The 18046-nt window shown below is 42.6% G+C and overlaps 1 protein-coding gene across 3 annotated transcripts in view; it reads right to left on the reverse strand.

Moving 5' to 3' along the window:
* FAM193A (family with sequence similarity 193 member A) overlaps positions 1-18046 on the reverse strand; it is a 108591-nt gene that overhangs the window by 56778 nt on the left and 33767 nt on the right. For 2 of the 3 annotated variants that reach the window (XM_077815919.1, XM_077815918.1), the window contains exons 2-5: positions 16373-16438; positions 11162-11407; positions 443-609; positions 27-194 (exon numbers count right to left, since the gene is read on the reverse strand). In XM_077815919.1, the coding sequence (XP_077672045.1) occupies positions 27-194; positions 443-609; positions 11162-11407; positions 16373-16438 (647 nt within the window). The remainder of the gene's footprint in view (positions 1-26; positions 195-442; positions 610-11161; positions 11408-16372; positions 16439-18046) is intronic. The other variant, XM_077815920.1, reaches the window with a different exon arrangement.

The following is an 18046-nucleotide window of genomic DNA, read 5'->3' on the forward strand; positions in this document are numbered from 1 at the left end:
GAAAATTCTATAAAAATTTTTTATACCTATCTACCAACTCCTTCATTCCCTCTTTATCTGGTACCAGGGATTGGTCTTGATCATCTGCCAATGGGGTCCCAGCTTGGCGATATACACATCGGACCATGTATCTTACTTCTGACCAGTAATTTTGAAGCTGCTGAGATTCACGTTCAGTCTCTGCTGAAATTTCTCTGCAACAATGCGAGAAAGGTTAACATAGCATACAAACTAAGGTTATTGTACCACCACATTATTTCAAAGATGCACTTCAGTAAAAACAGAGTGCCTATCCACCAACTAAATTAGATTAGAAAACCAATTAAAAAGTAGAATTACCACTGAATTACAAAAATTATTTAAATAAGCAAAATGAGAGCAGAATAAGTTGCAATATTACCAAGTTTACTGATTGCAGCCTCAAGTTTGCAGCAAGCCTCACCTGCGCTCATTACAGGCCTCACAGTTACACGCTACGTCAGAAGGAGAGGAATTACTGAGATCTGCAGAGGGTACTGTCTGTGCTCCAACAGTTATTCTCCCTCCTCCTACAGATTCCTGCTGTGATCCACTGTTTCCAAGAGGCATGTGCAAAAGGAAATCTTGGCTCTGTTTTAAAAAAAAACCAAAAAAAAAACCAAAAACGTACCTTACAAAACAGACAAACATGAACCTTAGACAAGCAGGCAAAGCTTTAATAACTAGAATTAACTTTACTTCAAAGCTTATTTATACAGCCCTGTTCTAAACTACAAACTTATGTTGGTATAACTACGTTGCTCTTGGGTGTGGATATCCAGCCCTCCTGAGCAACACAGATATGCCAACTGAACTCACGGTGTAGACAGTACTATGTCAACAGAAGAGTTTCTCCCATCGACCCAGCTACCATCTCTCGGGGAGGTGAAGTACCTATGCTAACGGGAGAAGATCTTATATCAGCATAAGTAGCATCTTCACTAAGCACTACAGCAGCACAACTGCAGCACTATAAGCGTAGACAAGTCCTTAGTGCTGACACTGTACAACACAAAACTAAAGGCACTCCCTTTCTTGAAGAGCTTATGGTCTAAGAAACAAGCACAAGAATTGACAAACAAGGAAATCCAGAGGTGGGAATAACAGAATTTCTTTTCTAACCAACCCTAAAATATGTTGATTATTAACATCCTCATGAATATAAATAATATTTTACAACAAGCTGTAAATGCAAAGTAATGCACATTGGAAAACATAATCCCAACTATACATATAAAATGATGGGGTCTAAATTAGCTGTGACCACTCAAGAAAGATCTAGGAGTCATTGTGGATAGTTCTCTGAAAACATCCACTCAACGTGCAGCGGCAGTCGAAAAAGCGAACAGCGTGTTGGAAATCATTAAGGGACAGATAAGACAGAAAACAACATATTGCCTCTGTATAAATCCATGGTATGCGCACATCTTGAATACTGCATGCAGATGTGGTTGCCCCACCTCAAAAAAGATATATTAGAATTGGAAAAGGTTCAGAAAAGGGTAACAAATATTATTAGGGGTATGGAACGGCTGTCATATGAGGAGAGCTTAATAAAACCGTGACTTTTCAGCTGGGAAAAGAGATGACTAAGGGGGGATATGATAGACGTCTATAAAATCATGACTGGTGTCGAGAAAAAAATAAATAAGTGTTATTTACTCTCTCATTACACAAGGACTAGGGGCCACCAAATGAAATTAATAGGCCTCAGGTTTAAAACAAACAAAAAGAAATATTTTTTCACAAAACGCAGTCAACCTGTGGAACTCCTTGCCAGAGAATGTTGTGAAGGCCAAGACTAGAACAGGGTTAAAAAAAGAACTAGATAAATTCATGGAGGATAGGTCCATCAATGGGTATTAGCCAGGATGGGCAGGGATAATGTCCCTAGCCTGTTTGCCAGAAGCTGGGAATGGAAGACAGGGCATGGATCACTTGACGATTACCTGTTCTGTTCATTCCCTCTGGAGCATCTGGCATTGGCCACTGTTGGCAGACAGGATACTGGGCTAGATGAACCTTTGGTCTGACCCAGTATGGCCACTTATGTTTTTATGTAAAGTGCTAGATAGAAATTTAATTAGAATGCGTTTTGGAATTAATCATGTAACCTATTTAATCTATGGTTTGGATTTGACAGCTTGTAGCTCATTTTCTATAGTTTGATAACCTATCCTAGCTAAATGCATAAAATGTTGCTGTTTCCAATAACTAGATGTTACTCTACAGACAGTGCTGCTGGAAAGATGCTGTTTTCAGGTGCTTGGTAATAACAGTTAGTAGTGTGACCATGGACCTGCTGTGAGAGGTCATCTACATTCCAGCCCACGCTGACTGATATATCTAAGGCCTGGTCTACAGTATGCGGTTATTTCGGAATTAGCCAAGTTACCTCGAAATAAAACTGGTTCCGTCCAAACGAGTTTTTCCGATTTAAAGGGCTCTTTACTCCAATTTCTGTACTCCACCTCAGAAAGTGGAGTAGCGCTAAAATCAAGATCGCAGTTCCGGGTTACAGGTACTGTGGACGCAATTCAACAATATTGGCCTCTGGGAGCTATCCCAGAATGCTCCCTTGTGATTGCTCTGGACAACACTCAACTCCGATGCATTAGCCAGGTAGGCAGTAAAAGCCCCGGGAACTTTTGAATTTCCTCTTTGGTCACCATCAGCACAGTCCATCATCACAGACAACCATGCCGAGTCCCCCATCTCAAGAGACCATGCAGTCCCGGATTTGCAGACGAGCTCCAGCACGGTCCGAACGGGAGGTACTGGATCTCATCGCATGTTGGGGAGATGAATGTGTTATGGCAGAACTACATTCCAAAAAAAAAAAGGAACGCAAATACGTACGCTAAAGTCTCCAGTGCCATGACGGAAAGAGGCTACTCCAGGGACACAGAACAGTGTTGTATAAAAATCAAGAAGCTCAGGCAAGCATACCAAAAAACCAGGGAGGCGAACGGGTGCTCTGGGTCACAGCACCTTACATGTTGCTTCTACTGTGAGATGCATGCAATATGGGGGGGTGACGACACCACTAGCCCACCACTATCCGTGGACACCTACAAGGAAGAGGTAGCACCGAGCGAAGAGGATGAGTTTTTGGAGGACGAAGAGGACAGTGCACAGGCGGTAAGTGAGGAATCAGTTTTCCCCCCTAGCCAGGAACTATTCTTAACGCTGCAGCCAATAGCTTCCCCCCACTCCCAAGGCATGCTCCCGGACCATGACCCTGGAGAAGGCACTTCTGGTGAGTGAGAGCTTGATTGGAGCCACATGTTGGGGGGAAACCCAGCCACGCTGGGCTGTCTGCGTTTAGTTTAAAGGGCGCATCCCTGCTCAGAGCCTCATCGGAGCCCCACAATGGGTGGGTGTGTGGGGGGCAGGTTGTTGTGCGAAGCGACCATCCCAGAGAGCCCACAGGCTGCCTGCAAGCTGAATTCTGTTGCCTGGCCACATGTGATGGCTTATTCACACCAAAGTGGCAGGCACTTCAGTAGAAGAGGCAAAATACGACCTTGTACAGAAAGAACATGTGCTGTATACTATGAATTGCCTGTTTCACTGAGAAACAGTTTCCCTTTTGTTCTCTAAAAATGTATCTTAAAATACTACCTTCCCTTTTTCTCCTCCTGCAGCAGGTGCAAATGTTTCAGCGCAGCCCCTATCTACTCTGTCCCAGAGGCTGGTCCAGATTAGAAGGCAGAAAAAAAACTCGGGACGACATGTTTGTTGAGCTCATGCAGTCCTCCCACACTGATAGGGCCCAGTTGAATGCATGGAGGGAAACAATTGTGGAGTCGCGTAAAGCGTTACATGGGGGACATGCGCGATGAGAACAGGCAGGATGCTATGGTCAAGCTCATGGGGGAGCAAACTGACATGCTCTGCTGTATGGTGGATCTAATGCGGGAAAGACAGCAAGACCACAGACTGCCGCTGCAGGCCCTGAATAACCGCCCTTCCTCCTCCCCAAGTTCCACAGCCTCCTCACCCAGACGCCCAAGAACACGTGGGGGGAGGGGGGACAGAGGCTACGGGGACCCACACAGTCAACCCCAGAGGACTGCACAAGTAGTAGAAAACTGGCATATCGTAAATTTTTATTTGGTTTCTGGATTTCTCCTTCCCTCCTCCTCCACCCCCCTAACCCAATACCCCCCTTTTCCCCCCGTCTAGCTTCTTATTTCTCTCAAGGTTTTGTGCAACAAATAATGAAGAACTTTTTTTAAACAATTGTGACTTTATTTCCATATTTTTATATATATTACATATATATATACACACACACACACATATATATATATATAGAGGGGGCGGGTAACTAAGAGAAACACACACAACTCTCATGAAACTGGCTTTCAAAGCTTCTCTGATGGGCAGCAGGCCCTGCTGTGCTCTTCTAATATCCCTGTTGTCTGGCTGTGCAAAACTGGCCACCAGGAGAGTTGCTTCAACCTCCCACCCCGCCATAAATGTCTCCCCCTAACTCTCGCAGATATTGGGGAGCATACAACAAGCAGCAATTACAATTGGAATACTGGTTGTGCTGAGATCTAACCGAGTCAGTAAACTGCACCAGCGCGCTTTCAAACGCCCAAAGCCACATTCAACCACCATTCTGCATTTGCTCAGCATAGAGTTGAACTGCTCCTTACTACTGTCCAGGGTGCCTGTGTACGGCTTCATGAGCCATGGCATTAAGGGGTAGGCTGGGTCCCCGAGGATAACTATAGGCATTTCAACATACCCAACAGTAATTTTCTGGTCTGGGAAGTAAGTCCCTTCCTGCACATGTTCAAACAGACCAGAGTTCCTGAAGAAGCAAGCGTCATGCACCTTTCCTGGCCATCCCACGTTGATGTCGGTGAAATGTCCCTTGCGATCCACCAGTGCTTGCAGCACCATGGAAAAGTACCCCTTGCGGTTTATGTACTGGCCGCCCCGGTGTTCCGGAGCCAAGATAGGGATATGCGTTCCGTCTATTGCCCCGCCGCAGTTAGGGAACCCCAGCGCATTAAAGCCATCCACAATGGTCTCCATATTTCCCAAAGTTACTACCCTTGATAGCAGCTGGTCAATGATTGAGTTGCAGCACAGCAGCCCCGACAGTCCATTTCCCCACTCCAAACTGATTCCCGACTGACCGGTGGCTGTTGGGCGTTGCAAGCTTCCACAGAGCTATGGCCACTCGCTTCTCAACTGTGAGGGCTGCTCTCATTTTGGTGTCTTTGCGCTTCAGGGCAGGGGACAGCAAGTCCAAGTTCCACGAAAGTGGCCCTACGCACACGAAAGTTTCTCAGCCACTGGGAATCATCCCATACCTGCAACACTGTGTGGTCCCACCAATCTGTGCTTATTTCCCGGGCCCAGAATCGGCGTTGCACAACATCAACCTGGCCCAATACCACCATGATCTCCCAATCGCCATATGCCGTGCCGTCCGTGTCCATGTCCTCATCACTATCGTAATCGCGCTGTCGTCACTTCCTCGCCCAGTTTTGCAGGTACTGCACATACTGCTGGATAATGCGCGAGGTATTTCCAATGGTCAAAACTGCAGCGGAGATCTGATCGGGCTCCATGGCTATGGTGCCTGCATGGGTAATTCTGGAAAAAGGGCGCAAAACGTAGGACAGCAGAGTGGCAGCAGAAGCTGTGCTGTTTGGTTCACAGTAGCCGAACAAAGGCTGAAAATGGTTGAATTCTGTGGCTTTCACGGAGGTGGGAGCCCAGGACAGACAACATGGAGAAGCTCGGAAGTGTGGCAATAGCGGGAGAGCAGAGTTGGTGGCGGAAGCTGTGCTGCTCAGTTCCCGATGGCCGAGCAGAGTTGGCAGCGGAAGCGTTCAATGAGGAAGAGAAAGAGTAGATAGTACAGATTACATAGGAAGATGAGAGGAAATGAGAGGTGGATTCATAGAAGCAGGAGAGCAGCGGTGCACAGTCTGCCGAAAGCAGTATGGCGTCTGCATGCCAAAGAGGCGCGAAATGATTGTCTGCCATAGCTTTCTGACGACACACACCCAGAAACACCCATGAGAATGTTTTTGCCCCATCATGCACTGGAAGCTTAACCCAGAATTCCAGTGGGCGGTGGGGACTACGGGAACTGTGAGATAGCTACCCACAGTGCACCACTCAGACAGTCGATGCTAGCCTTGGTACTGTGGACGCAATCCACTGAATTCACGTGCTTTAGTGGGGACACAGAAGACCAAATGTATAAAATAGCTTCCGAAAATTTGAATAGAATAATTTTGAAATAATTTCGTACTGTAGAAGTACCCTAAGTCTGGAGTTGTTAGCCACCTTCTACAGTTTGTTTGATGAAAAACTCAATTAAAAAGAGTTATCAATTCAAGTTAAATTCAGACAACTCTGAGACGTTCCTTTAATCACTTACCTTTAAAATGCATTTTTAACATTGCTGTGATGCTGGCAGGCACAAAGGCCCAGAGCCTCACTGAACACTGATAAATGCAGTTGGAAACCAGTCTGGCTTATGTGTGGGGTTAGTATAGTTAAAATAGATAGTGTTATAAGAATGTGTTTGTATTTATGCTTTATGGAATGCTTGTACAATGCTACATATATTAATCCCGTTTATAATATCTGTATCTCATGGTACAAAGTTATATTGAGTGTTTGCATTGTAAATCTCTATAATTGTGTAACTCACCAAACAGGAAAAGCAGGTATTCAGCAGGTATTAATTAAGGTAAAGTATTCACCATGCACACAAAAAGGCCCACTGAAGGCAAATCAGTGGACAGAGACTTTGGTGATTTTATTCCTGATTCCCTCCAGGAAAGAGGGACCGACACATGAACTCATCCAATCAGATTGGATTTTGTGGTGAGGGGAGCATAAAAATCCTGACAAGGAGAAACTGGTCTCTTCATGCTGCCTAGACTCTGAGGAGCAAAGATTCCTGAACATAAGCAAGAGATCCCCGTGCTGCTTGGCATGGGTCAGCCCTATAGGAAATATAGAGCTGTTTATTATGGAAGCTTATATTACCTTTTATATCTAAGACTAACTCATTTGTGTGTCAAGTATCAGAGGGGTAGCCGTGTTAGTCTGTATCCACAGCTGTCGTCCCCTAACACCCCTCCTCTACTTGCGCTACATTGATGACATCTTCATCATATGGACCCACGGGAAGGAGGCCCTTGAAGAATTCCACCTGGACTTCAACAATTTCCACCCCACCATCAACCTCAGCCTGGACCAGTCCCCACAAAAGATCCACTTCCTAGACACTACAGTGCTAATAAGCGATGGTCACAAACACCACACTACACCAGAAACTTACTGACCGCTATACTTACCTACATGTCTCCAGCTTCCATCCAGGACACATCACACGATCCATTGTCTACAGCCAAGCCCTAAGATACAACCGCATTTGCTCCAATCCCTCAGAGACTGTCATAAATATAAAGGGAAGGGTAAACCCCTTTAAAATCCCTCCTGGCCAGAGGAAAAATCCTCTCACTTGTAAAGGGTTAAGAAGCTAAAGGTAACCTCGCTCTCACCTGACCAAAACGACCAATGAGGAGACAAGATACTTTCAAAAGCTGGGAGGAGGGAGAGAAACAAAGGGTTTGTGTGTCTGTTGGTATGCTGCTTTTGTCGGGGATAGACCAGGAATGGAGTCTTAGAACTTTTAGTAAGTAATCTAGCTAGGTATGTGTTAGATTATGATTTCTTTAAATGGCTGAGAAAAGAACTGTGCTGAATAGAATGACTATTTCTGTCTGTGTGTCTTTTTTGTAACTTAAGGTTTTGCCTAGAGGGATTCTCTATGTTTTGAACTAATTACCCTGTAAGGTACCTACCATCCTGATTTTACAGGGGTGATTCCTTTACTTCTATTTACTTCTATTTCTATTAAAAGTCTTCTTGTAAGAAAACTGAATGCTTTTTCATTGTTCTCAGATCCAAGGGTTTGGGTCTGTGGTCACCTATGCAAATTGGTCAGGATTTTTACCAAACCTCTCCCACGAAGTGGGGTGCAAGGGTTGGGAGGATTTTGGGGGGAAAGACATGTCCAAACTACATTTCCCAGTAAACCCAGTTAGAGTTTGGTGGTGGCAGTGGTTATTCCAAGGACAAAGGATAAAATTAATTTGGACCTTGGGGAAGTTTTAACCTAAGCTGGTAAAAGTAAGCTTAGGAGGTTTTCATGCAGGTCCCCACATCTGTACCCTAGAGTTCAGAGTGGGGGAGGAACCTTGACAGAGACAAACACCTACAAGATCTTTATCAAGCATTCTTAAAACTACAATACCCACCCGGGGAAATAAGGAAACAGACCGACAACAAGACGGGTACCCAGAAGTCACCTACTAGAGGACAGGCCCAACAAGGAAAGTAACAGAACACCACTGGCCATCACCTACAGCCCCCAGTTAAAACCTCTCAAGCATATCATCAACGATCTACAATCTATCCTGGAAAACAATTCCTCACTCTCGCAGACCTTGGGAGGCAGGCCAGTCCTCGCTTACAGACAGCCCCCCAACCTGAAGCAAATACTCACCAGCAATTACACACCACACCAACCCAGGAACCAATTCCTGGAACAAACCCTGTTGCCTACTCTATCCCCATATCTACTCTAGTGACACCATCACAGGACCCGGCCCAATCAGCCACACCATCCGGGGCTCATTCACTTGCACATCTACAAATGTGAAACATGCCATCATGTGCCAGCAATGCCCCTCTGCCACGTACATTGGCCAAACCGGACAGTCTCTACATAAAAGAATGAATGGACACAAATCAGACATCAGAAATGGTAACATACAAAAGCCAGTAGGAGAACACTTCAGTCTGCCTGGACAGTCAATAACTGATTTAAAAGTAGCCATACTTCAACAACAAAAACTTCAAACACAAACTTCAAAGAGAAACTGCAGAGCTAAAATTCATTTGCAAATTTAACACCATTAATTTGAGCTCAAATAGGGACTGGGAGTGGCTGGCTCACTACAAAAGCAGTTTTCCCTCTCTTGGTATTGACACCTCCTCATCCATTATTGGGAGTGGACCACATCCACCCTGACTGAATTAGCCCTGTCAACACTGGTTCTCCACTTGTAAGGTAACTCCCTTCTCTTCATGTGTCAGTATATTTATGCCTGTATCTGTAATTTTCACTCCATGCATCTGAAGAAGTGGGTTTTTTTTACCCATGAATGCTTATGCCCAAATAAATCTGTTAGTCTTTGAAGTGCCACTGGACTCCTCGTTGTTCATTTGTGTGTGTGTTTCCTGTTCTAACCTTGCAAATAACTCATTTCCTTCCTTTGTTAAATCTTTAGCTAGTTTATTACAGTATTGGCTACAGGCATTGTCTTTGGTTTGAGGTCTGAGTACAAATTGACTTGGGGTAAGTGACTGGTCCTTCGGGATTGGAAGTAACCTGAATATTATTGGGATTTTGGGTGTAACATGACCATTTATCACATCGTCCAGCTTGCCTGGTTTGCAAGATGGACTGGAATGCCCAAGGGGACTCTCTGTGACTCCATGGTAAAACTGTTACAGTGCTTTAGGAGTTCACACACTTGTCACCAAGTCAGTAACATCTAATTATAGAAAATTCAACCAGTTTGAGGTTTCTCCCCAGCTTTTTGACATTCTACCCTGAAGGTGACACTCACAGTTATGAGCCACTGCAGACAGCATGACAAGTGTAATGGTTGCTAAATCTAGGGGCTTATATATTTTTATTTCACCTGACTTACTTGTAGTTTGATACAATTGCTTTCAACTTCTTTGTTATCATTCTTCAAAATTTGGTGTTCCTGGTGTCTGGTTCACTGTTTGTTCTTCCTCATTCCTTTCCAAGCTGAATTTAGAAGAAATGCCTAGGCCTTGTGACTTGGCCAAGACTGTCCTTTGAACCCACTGTTTTCTGCAACTTTTAGGAGAGGTCTAGAATTAAGCTACCTCCTCTCTGAAGATGGCCTGTCTATGGTAATTATCATTAAATGTTGGCTAATGAGATGAGAAGTAAATCAAACATTGTTTATGGTTAATATGGGTAAAATATGCTTAGGTCTAGCTTATTAACTTAAAACTCACATTATAGCTGAATTAGATTCCTTTTGTATAAAACAGATCACCGTTCTAAAACTGGCTTGTTGATTTATCAATAGATGCCCCTTGGTCCTTCAATATCAAGCTAGTTGGAAGTGTTACAGAATTCCATCCTAATCTAAAATATGGGACTTTAATAAAAACTCTATTCTATAATCTAGCAGAATTTTGCTCAGAATGCTTTTTCATCCTCTTTTCATTTACAGACCCTTAAAAAAAATGCCAAATGGAGGTCCAGACCCATTTTGGAAATCTTAAGATAGTCTGTGGAGCGTCGGGGATCCATGGACCACAGATTGAAAGCCTCTGTCCTAGTATATTTTCTCCATGGTATATATGCATTGTTTCTGTATTACTTGGTGTACATGAGCTACCATTTAAAAAAGGAAAATTCAATTTAAAAGTTGTTAAAATTTAAGAATTCAAACTTGAGTCTCAAATTAGTATACTGAATTTGAGAGTCTGCAGATGGCACAAGTGTTCATTGGCTGCATACCCTACAAAGAGGCATATGTTTAATAGCCTCTCTAAAGTGAGCAGAATGGATAAAAACAGAGACCTGAAGAAAAGTAGCAATGAAAGATAGTAACCTGAGAGGAAGAAAGAAAGGAGAAGCCTGAAGAACAGATGGGTGGCAAAACAGTCAAAGATCAGCATAAGTGGACAAAACAAGGTAAGAGTTGGGGGAAAGGATCATACAAAAAGGAATGGAAGAAGGTAAAAAGAATAAAATTGAGGGAAAAGGCAAAGAGTAGAAAAGAAAAGTTGAAAGGGCTTAACAAAAATCAATTAAAAGGATCCAAGACTGAATTCTATCTTATGGCCCAAAACGTTCTTAAGAGACTCATTTTCAAAGCTAGGGAACCATGTGACACATTCAGTTTCATTTCTAGAACAAAATTCCCTGGCAAATGAATACATTATAGGGATTTAAAAAAAAAAAAAAAAAAAAAAAAAGCAAGCGTCTAGCCCATCATGGAATCATCTCAATTTAGTCAACTCATACACTGAAACTTACCACAAGAGATTGCTCTAGCGTGGCATGCCTCTCCTCCTTCTCGACTGTTCGTCGACAGTCTGGACACACCCACAGTGGAAGATGCAGCATACTATTTGTTTTTGGAGATGCAGAAAGTGCTGTTTTGCTAGAATTTTTAATCCCGCTCTCTGAAAGCAAGGTGTCTTTCCGTTCACTTCTACAAAGAAGACAATGCTCGCCTGTTGTATATGGTGCCCTTTGACCCAAGCCAAAAGTAAATGGAGTCTACAAACAAATATTTGAATAGACACAACTGGTTACTTCCATGCTTAAAGGACAAAAAAAGTCATCTTTACATTTCTTATTCTACAAAGTATTCAGTAGGAGCAACAAAGTCTGTGTTAATACTTGATGCATGCTTTGGGTGCATTGAAACCCCAATGCTGAATATCCTATTAACATAGAACCTGGAAGGTTTTATTGCTATTATGCATAAGGCTCCATAATTACACATTTCATTTAAATAAAAATTTACTTTTGGAGGAATGCACTATAGCTTTCTACTATTAAATGATTCAAAGTAGAAGTTAAAATAGAAGGGAAAAATTGAACTCCTTTCACTATTTTCAATGTTTATTGTTGTTTTTTGTATTAAAAGGGAAAGAAATTAGGAAAATATAATGGCTCCTTAGACTTCCTTCCCTTCTGTCTGCTACAGGCCCAGCTGCTCCTTCAGCATCAGCTGTGGCCCAAACACTTAACTAACTTGGCTATAAAGACTGGATTTAGCTTTTGCAAATCTGAAGTGGCTTAAAAGAGGGCCCCAAACTGCTTTGGAATGAAGTCATCTTAGCATTTTAAAGTTATTCCTTTCCTCCAGACCCTCCTCTGGACAGTGGATGTAAAAAGGAACAAGTTTCCAGCAATAAAATGCTTACTGTGCACTATCCAAAAATGGTGTATATAATGTGTCAGTATCAGAAAGGCCCAATAAATTGAGCACTGATTGTTCAAAGCTGCAGTCTATAGAGTCAAGCATCAATTCCCTTACCTATTTGGTCATAGATTCCAAGATCAGAAGGGGCCATTGTGATAATCTAACCTGACCTCCTATACAACACAGGCCATAGAACTTTCCTAAAATAAATTCCTAGAGCGTATCTTTTAGAAAAAACATCCAATCTTGATCAAAAAAAAAAAATCAGTGATGGAGAATCCACTAGGACCCCTGGCAAAAACTGTTCTACTGATTAGTTACCCTGACTGTTCAAAATGTGTGCCTTATTTCAATTTTGAATTTGTTGAGCTTAAACTTCCAGCCATTAGATCTTATTATACCGGTCTCTGCTAGATTGAAGAGCTTAGTATTTGTTCCCCATCTAGATACTCAGACTGTGATCAAGTCATTCCTTAACTTGCTCTCTATAAAACTAAACAGATTGAATTACTAGAGTGTCACTATAAGACATGTTTTCTAATCCTTTAATCATTCTCATGGTGGTTCTCTGAATCCTCTCCTATTAGTCAACATCCTTTTTTGGATTGTGGACACCAGAACTGGAGACAGTATTTTAGCAGCAGGCACATCAATGCCAAATACAGAGGTAAAACCTCCCTACTCCCACTCAAGATTCCAGTTTATGCAACCAAGGATCACATTAGCCCTTTTGGACACAGCCTCACACTGAGAACTCATGACAGTGGAGGAATAGGGACACTCAGGAATTTTGGGTTCTAGTCAAGATTATGGAAGGGAGTGTTCTCTAGCTGTCACACACCCTTCAGGCCCTGTTTCCTCACAAGCCTGACTTCTTCTGCCCATCGAGTCCGTGTTAGTCTTCCTTTCCCACCCCACTGACTCTCAGCCATCCATTCTCCCCAGCACCCAGTCCCAGTCTCCTCATCCAACTGCCATTTTCCCACTTGCTCCCATTTCCCTGCACCACCCCCATCCTAAGCTCCCAGTCTATCTTCCTCTTCCCCATCTTTGCCCAGCCAAACCCAGTCTTCCCTCCCTGGCTATCTGTCTGATCTTAGTCTCCCCCTAGCAGCTGGTTTCTGCCCGCCTCCCAGTCTTCATAATCAGTCCCAGCATCACTGCTTCCAGTCTCAGTCTCCCCCCAAACGGCTTGGCTAAATCTACTCTCTCTGGCACCCATAGTACTGGAGAGAGAGAGAGACATTCCCTGCTTTCAGTTCTAGTTCCTGGCACCACAGCAGCCTGCGGCATTGAGTGTAACAACTACAGGGATAGTCCTGCTCATCCCCTGCAGCCCTGGGTTGGTGCAGATAAAATCTTCAAAGAATTCAGCTGCCAAACTGTAACAAGTCACTACTGAGCTCATGTAATTTCAGATTTTTCAAAAGCTTATAACTGAATGAGATTTGGGTGGTGTTTCCAGGGAAGATCAAGGGGCACATCTCTGACATAAAGGTCATCCCCTACCAAATTTCAAAGCCTTTCTTCAAAGCATGGAAGCACTAGGGATTCCCAATGCCCTTAGGTGTTTGTATTTTTTAAAAAAAACCACACATCGCCAAATACAACACTTCAGCATTAACAAATAGCCAGTACTGTTTTGGAAACATATTGAAAGTTTGCAACATTAGAGTACAGCTGGATCCCTGACACTCACTTCGGCACAACAAGAGGATCATATCAAGATGTAGACCAATCTTATTTGTGTTCTACTAACCCTACTCTCTTCCTCACTGCAGCAACAACCTCCATCCCCTAATGCTGCCATCTGAAGAGAATCTGCCTGTATTTTCCTCACTGCAGCACCAGGCAGTCCAAATGCCAGGAACAGAAGATTCACAGAGCTGAGACTAGCATCAAAAGCTTCCTAAAGCCATTCTGGAAGGTGGGTGTGAAGGAAGAATTAACAAGCCCAAACCTTCATAAGAACACAGTGATTTCAGATAGTCATGTTCCATCAATCCTCTCCACCTACCCACAAACTTTCTCCAGGAAGTAGAAGGTCCTAAGGCAGTGGTGGGCAACCTGTGGGCCAGGGTAATCTGATTGCAGGAACAGCAAACTGCGGCCACTGGGAGTTGCGGGGGGCCATGCCTGCAGACGGTCAACGTCAGCAAAATGTCTTGTGGCCTGCAATCAGATTACCCTGATGGGCCACATGTGGCCCACAGGTTACCCACCACTGTCCTAAGGTGTTTAACCAGCTTTTTTCACTACCTGTGAAATTGTCCACAAGGTCACCTGCCTCCTCTTGATCCTACCTGCAAGCTGCAGACACCTCACCACTTCCTGCCATAGTAAGTTGCATTAGGGGAAAAGGAGAAAAGCATTGTCCTCATGCAAACTCCCATTGGAGGGACTTTTGAGAGTGAAGAGGCCCCCTTTATGTCTCCTTATGAGCTAGGCTTGGCTTGACCCTTCATTGGCTCTGCGCAGTCAAACAACAGATTTCAAAAGCAGCAAAGTTAGTCAGCCACTCTTTCTAGGAGGGCTGTTCCTGGACCCACCCCTTCATGCAACAGTTGGGTCTTGCGGATACTTGGAACCAGTCTGAAAAGCTTGCAGCAGGTGGCCTGGCTGCTCATCTCCTTGTTCAAGATTATTTTTTTCAGAAGTCAGGCTGTCTCCCTGCTGCTGCCATGAGGATCTGTGTAGAGCTATTTACCAGTAGATCCTTATGGACAGCAGCAGCAGCAGGGTTTCTTGCCCCCAGAAAGGAAGACAGAAGTGTAATGATCTCAAACAATAATTAAAAGGTATGTATCAACACATCCTGACCTTCAATCTTTTAAATAGGTTAAGGTCAGGGAAGCTGGCCTCCAACCTTCCTATACAAGGATTTGTAGATTCAGTCTAGATTGTTGCATTGTAGTACAAGGAAAAATAAAAATAGTCAGTACTATTTAAAGGAGAACCACCACCACAAACAGCAGGAACAATAATTTCAAAGGCTGGCCATCTAGAAGATTCCCTTTGTTTATATTTACAGCACAGTTTTAAACGTTGAACTACAAACATTTGGTTCATAAAACAAGAAACATCACTTGATATTCAGAAAGAGAGGTGGGGCGAATTATACGCAGTGGTAGTTTCTAAACTATTTTGTATTCTAACAAAATTAACCTTTACCATCTTGACTATGGGCAATCCGAGATGCCAACTTCCTGTTACTTCTGCCACAGTAAAATTGCAACTAGTCTCAAACATATCTTGAAGCAAATCAATCAATTCTAAACCCCTACTTTCGTATCTTTGCAACTTTCTCAGAAACATGAGGCTGAAATCTCTCATGCTTTCTCGCAGCCCAAAGGTGGAGAGTGCATGCATACTGGTATGTGAAAGCATCCACAACAACAGTTGAGCTCTTTTTCAATTACATGAACTTTAATCTAGATCCATACACCTGTACATTTCACATTTTCGAGGTAAAAAGTGTACACTTGGGGGGGAAAAAGTTTGCACTTTGCTAATCAAATTTCAAAACCTGCCATAGCCTTCAATGAGGAAGAGTATCTGATGTCCGTAGAAGTTTGCTTATAATTTTATTTGTTAACAAATTTGGAAGAACAGAAATGTCAGCATTACTTAAATGGAATATCTATTTAAGTTTGTTCCCAAGAAGAATTCTCTTTTTGTCTTCAGAACAAAATTAACATGACGCTAAAGTCGAGATAATAATTTAAAGTTTTCCCTATCCATGTTTCCACCTCAAAGATTATTAGCTCAATAATTGTTTTAAAATCTAGTTTACTTTTCACCATTCATGCTGTCATTTTTGTACTTTGTTAGCTTGCACAACAAAACCATTTAGTGAGTTTCATAAGCACATTGCTATTTGGGATATAAATCTTCCAGGAATTTTTTTACATTGTTTCATGAAAATAAAAATTCTGTTAGGGTTTGTAATACTTTAGTATTTGATTCAGCATCAAGGTAGTCTATCCTTACAGTGCTGCACTAGTGCAGCTGCACCGCTGTAGTGCTTGGTGAAGACGCTACCTATGCTAACAGGAGAGCTTCTCCTGTTGACGTAGGTACTCCATCTCCCCAAGAGGGGACAGAACCCTCCCCTCAACATAGCACTGTCTACAACGGGAACTTGGTCGGTATAACTTTTTAGGGTAGACCAGGGCTACCACGGACTTCAGCGAACAGAGTCAAGCCCTAAAACCTATATTAATGAGGTCTCCGCCGCATATTTGCACTTCAGTACTTCTTCCATAAATAAATCGTTCAATGACTATTGACCAACCAAACTTGACTGTACCTACCTGAGAAACACCTGTGAACTCTGATCCAACGGAACTGACTGTAAACTGGGTACCATTTAATGAAACCTAGAAAACAACAAGAGTAGACTGATTATAACAGCTAAGTATTTTTTGTTTTTTACTGCATCTTAGAGAGAATGGCACTTGCTACCACCACAATTGAGCCTATATCTATAGCATTACAAGCCTTTTTCGAGAGGACTTGACAGAGACATTTTTTCCCCTTGTGATAAAATTCTCCAGATACAGGAGTTAATAATGTGGACATTTCAAAGTACAGCAGTATGAGTAGGAACTGAATGGATCTATTACAAATGCAATTCAAACACCAAATATAGAGCAAAGTCACCCAGTGAAATGGATATAAGGACCAAAAATATGATTGCCTGTTTGCTCAAGTTTCCGGGTTCATGTAGGCCTTTCATTAACTGTTCTCGTTTTTATCATCTTAATTTACAAAAATTTCACCTTTTTGGAGGTTCTGCATAATATAGCTTAGAAAAATAGGTTTTCACATATTAGCTAAGCAAAATTCTTCCCCTCAGAAAAACATTTTGAAATTAGATAATATATTTTAAGGCCAGAAGGAACTACTTGGATCATCTAGGCCAATCTGCATAAAACAGGCCACAGAATTTCATCCAGTAATACCTGCATTAAGCCCATAGTCTCAAGTTTAACCAGAAGTTATTTTCCACCCTCCTCTCCATACACACTGAACTAAGCATTGCCTGATAAGCCACAAGTGACACTATATGTCACCAAACCCAAATAAAGTGAAAATAGGACACAACAATAAGTCAATGACAACACTCAAGAAAGAGGATGATCTGGTTATGAAATTATCTAAGAACAAGATTTCAATTCATTTGTGAGAGAAACAAAGTGCACTGCAGAGAGGGTGAGAGGGGAACTTTCAAATGTCAATTCTTTTCAGTGGGTTTTTACTGGGGGAGAGGAAGGAGACTTATCCCCATTCCCTTCTCTTTGTTTGGGTATTGCCCACCCTCTGAGATTTCAGACAGGTCTTCACTTTATTTTCATCAGCCCCCTGTCCCCTTTTCCCATTTCTGTTTATCCCTTTTTGTTTCCCTCACTGCACTATGTAACATTAAGTGAGATTAGTATGATAAGGAGCTAACTAAATATGACACCTCTTACTTAAGAGAAGCATGTATTTGTATCAGATCTGGTCACTTAAGTGAACAGAATATTCTTTTACTCCTGCTAGCCACAGAGACCATGGACTTACAGTATGAGCTAGAGTCTATTATTCCTGCACATCAACAGAACTAGGAATTTCTGACCAATGATGCCTACTCACTAGATGGCCTTGAATAAAGATTTCTACGAACTCTTCTCCCTCCTACCAGTAAAAAAAGTGGCTCAATGCCTTACTCACAAGAGATGCTGCAAAGATTAGTGATTTCACAATACCCTGATAATGTTAAACTCTACTGTTACAGGCTATTAGTGACACTGACAAGGCCCAACGACCATATGGCTTAACAGACTTAAATTATTCAGCACTGTCCGTCCCCTAGTCCAATTCAAACAGTAGCGGGGTGCAGGCGATCTCTATTTTGACATGAAGTTTAATTGGACAAGGTCAAAAATTTTATTTTTTTCAGTGTATTGCTGATTTTTGTATTTACAATGAAGAACTGCATTAGT

Source organism: Eretmochelys imbricata, chromosome 4 (genome assembly GCF_965152235.1).
Source record: "Eretmochelys imbricata isolate rEreImb1 chromosome 4, rEreImb1.hap1, whole genome shotgun sequence".
In the NCBI taxonomy this organism is placed as follows: domain Eukaryota; kingdom Metazoa; phylum Chordata; order Testudines; family Cheloniidae; genus Eretmochelys; species Eretmochelys imbricata.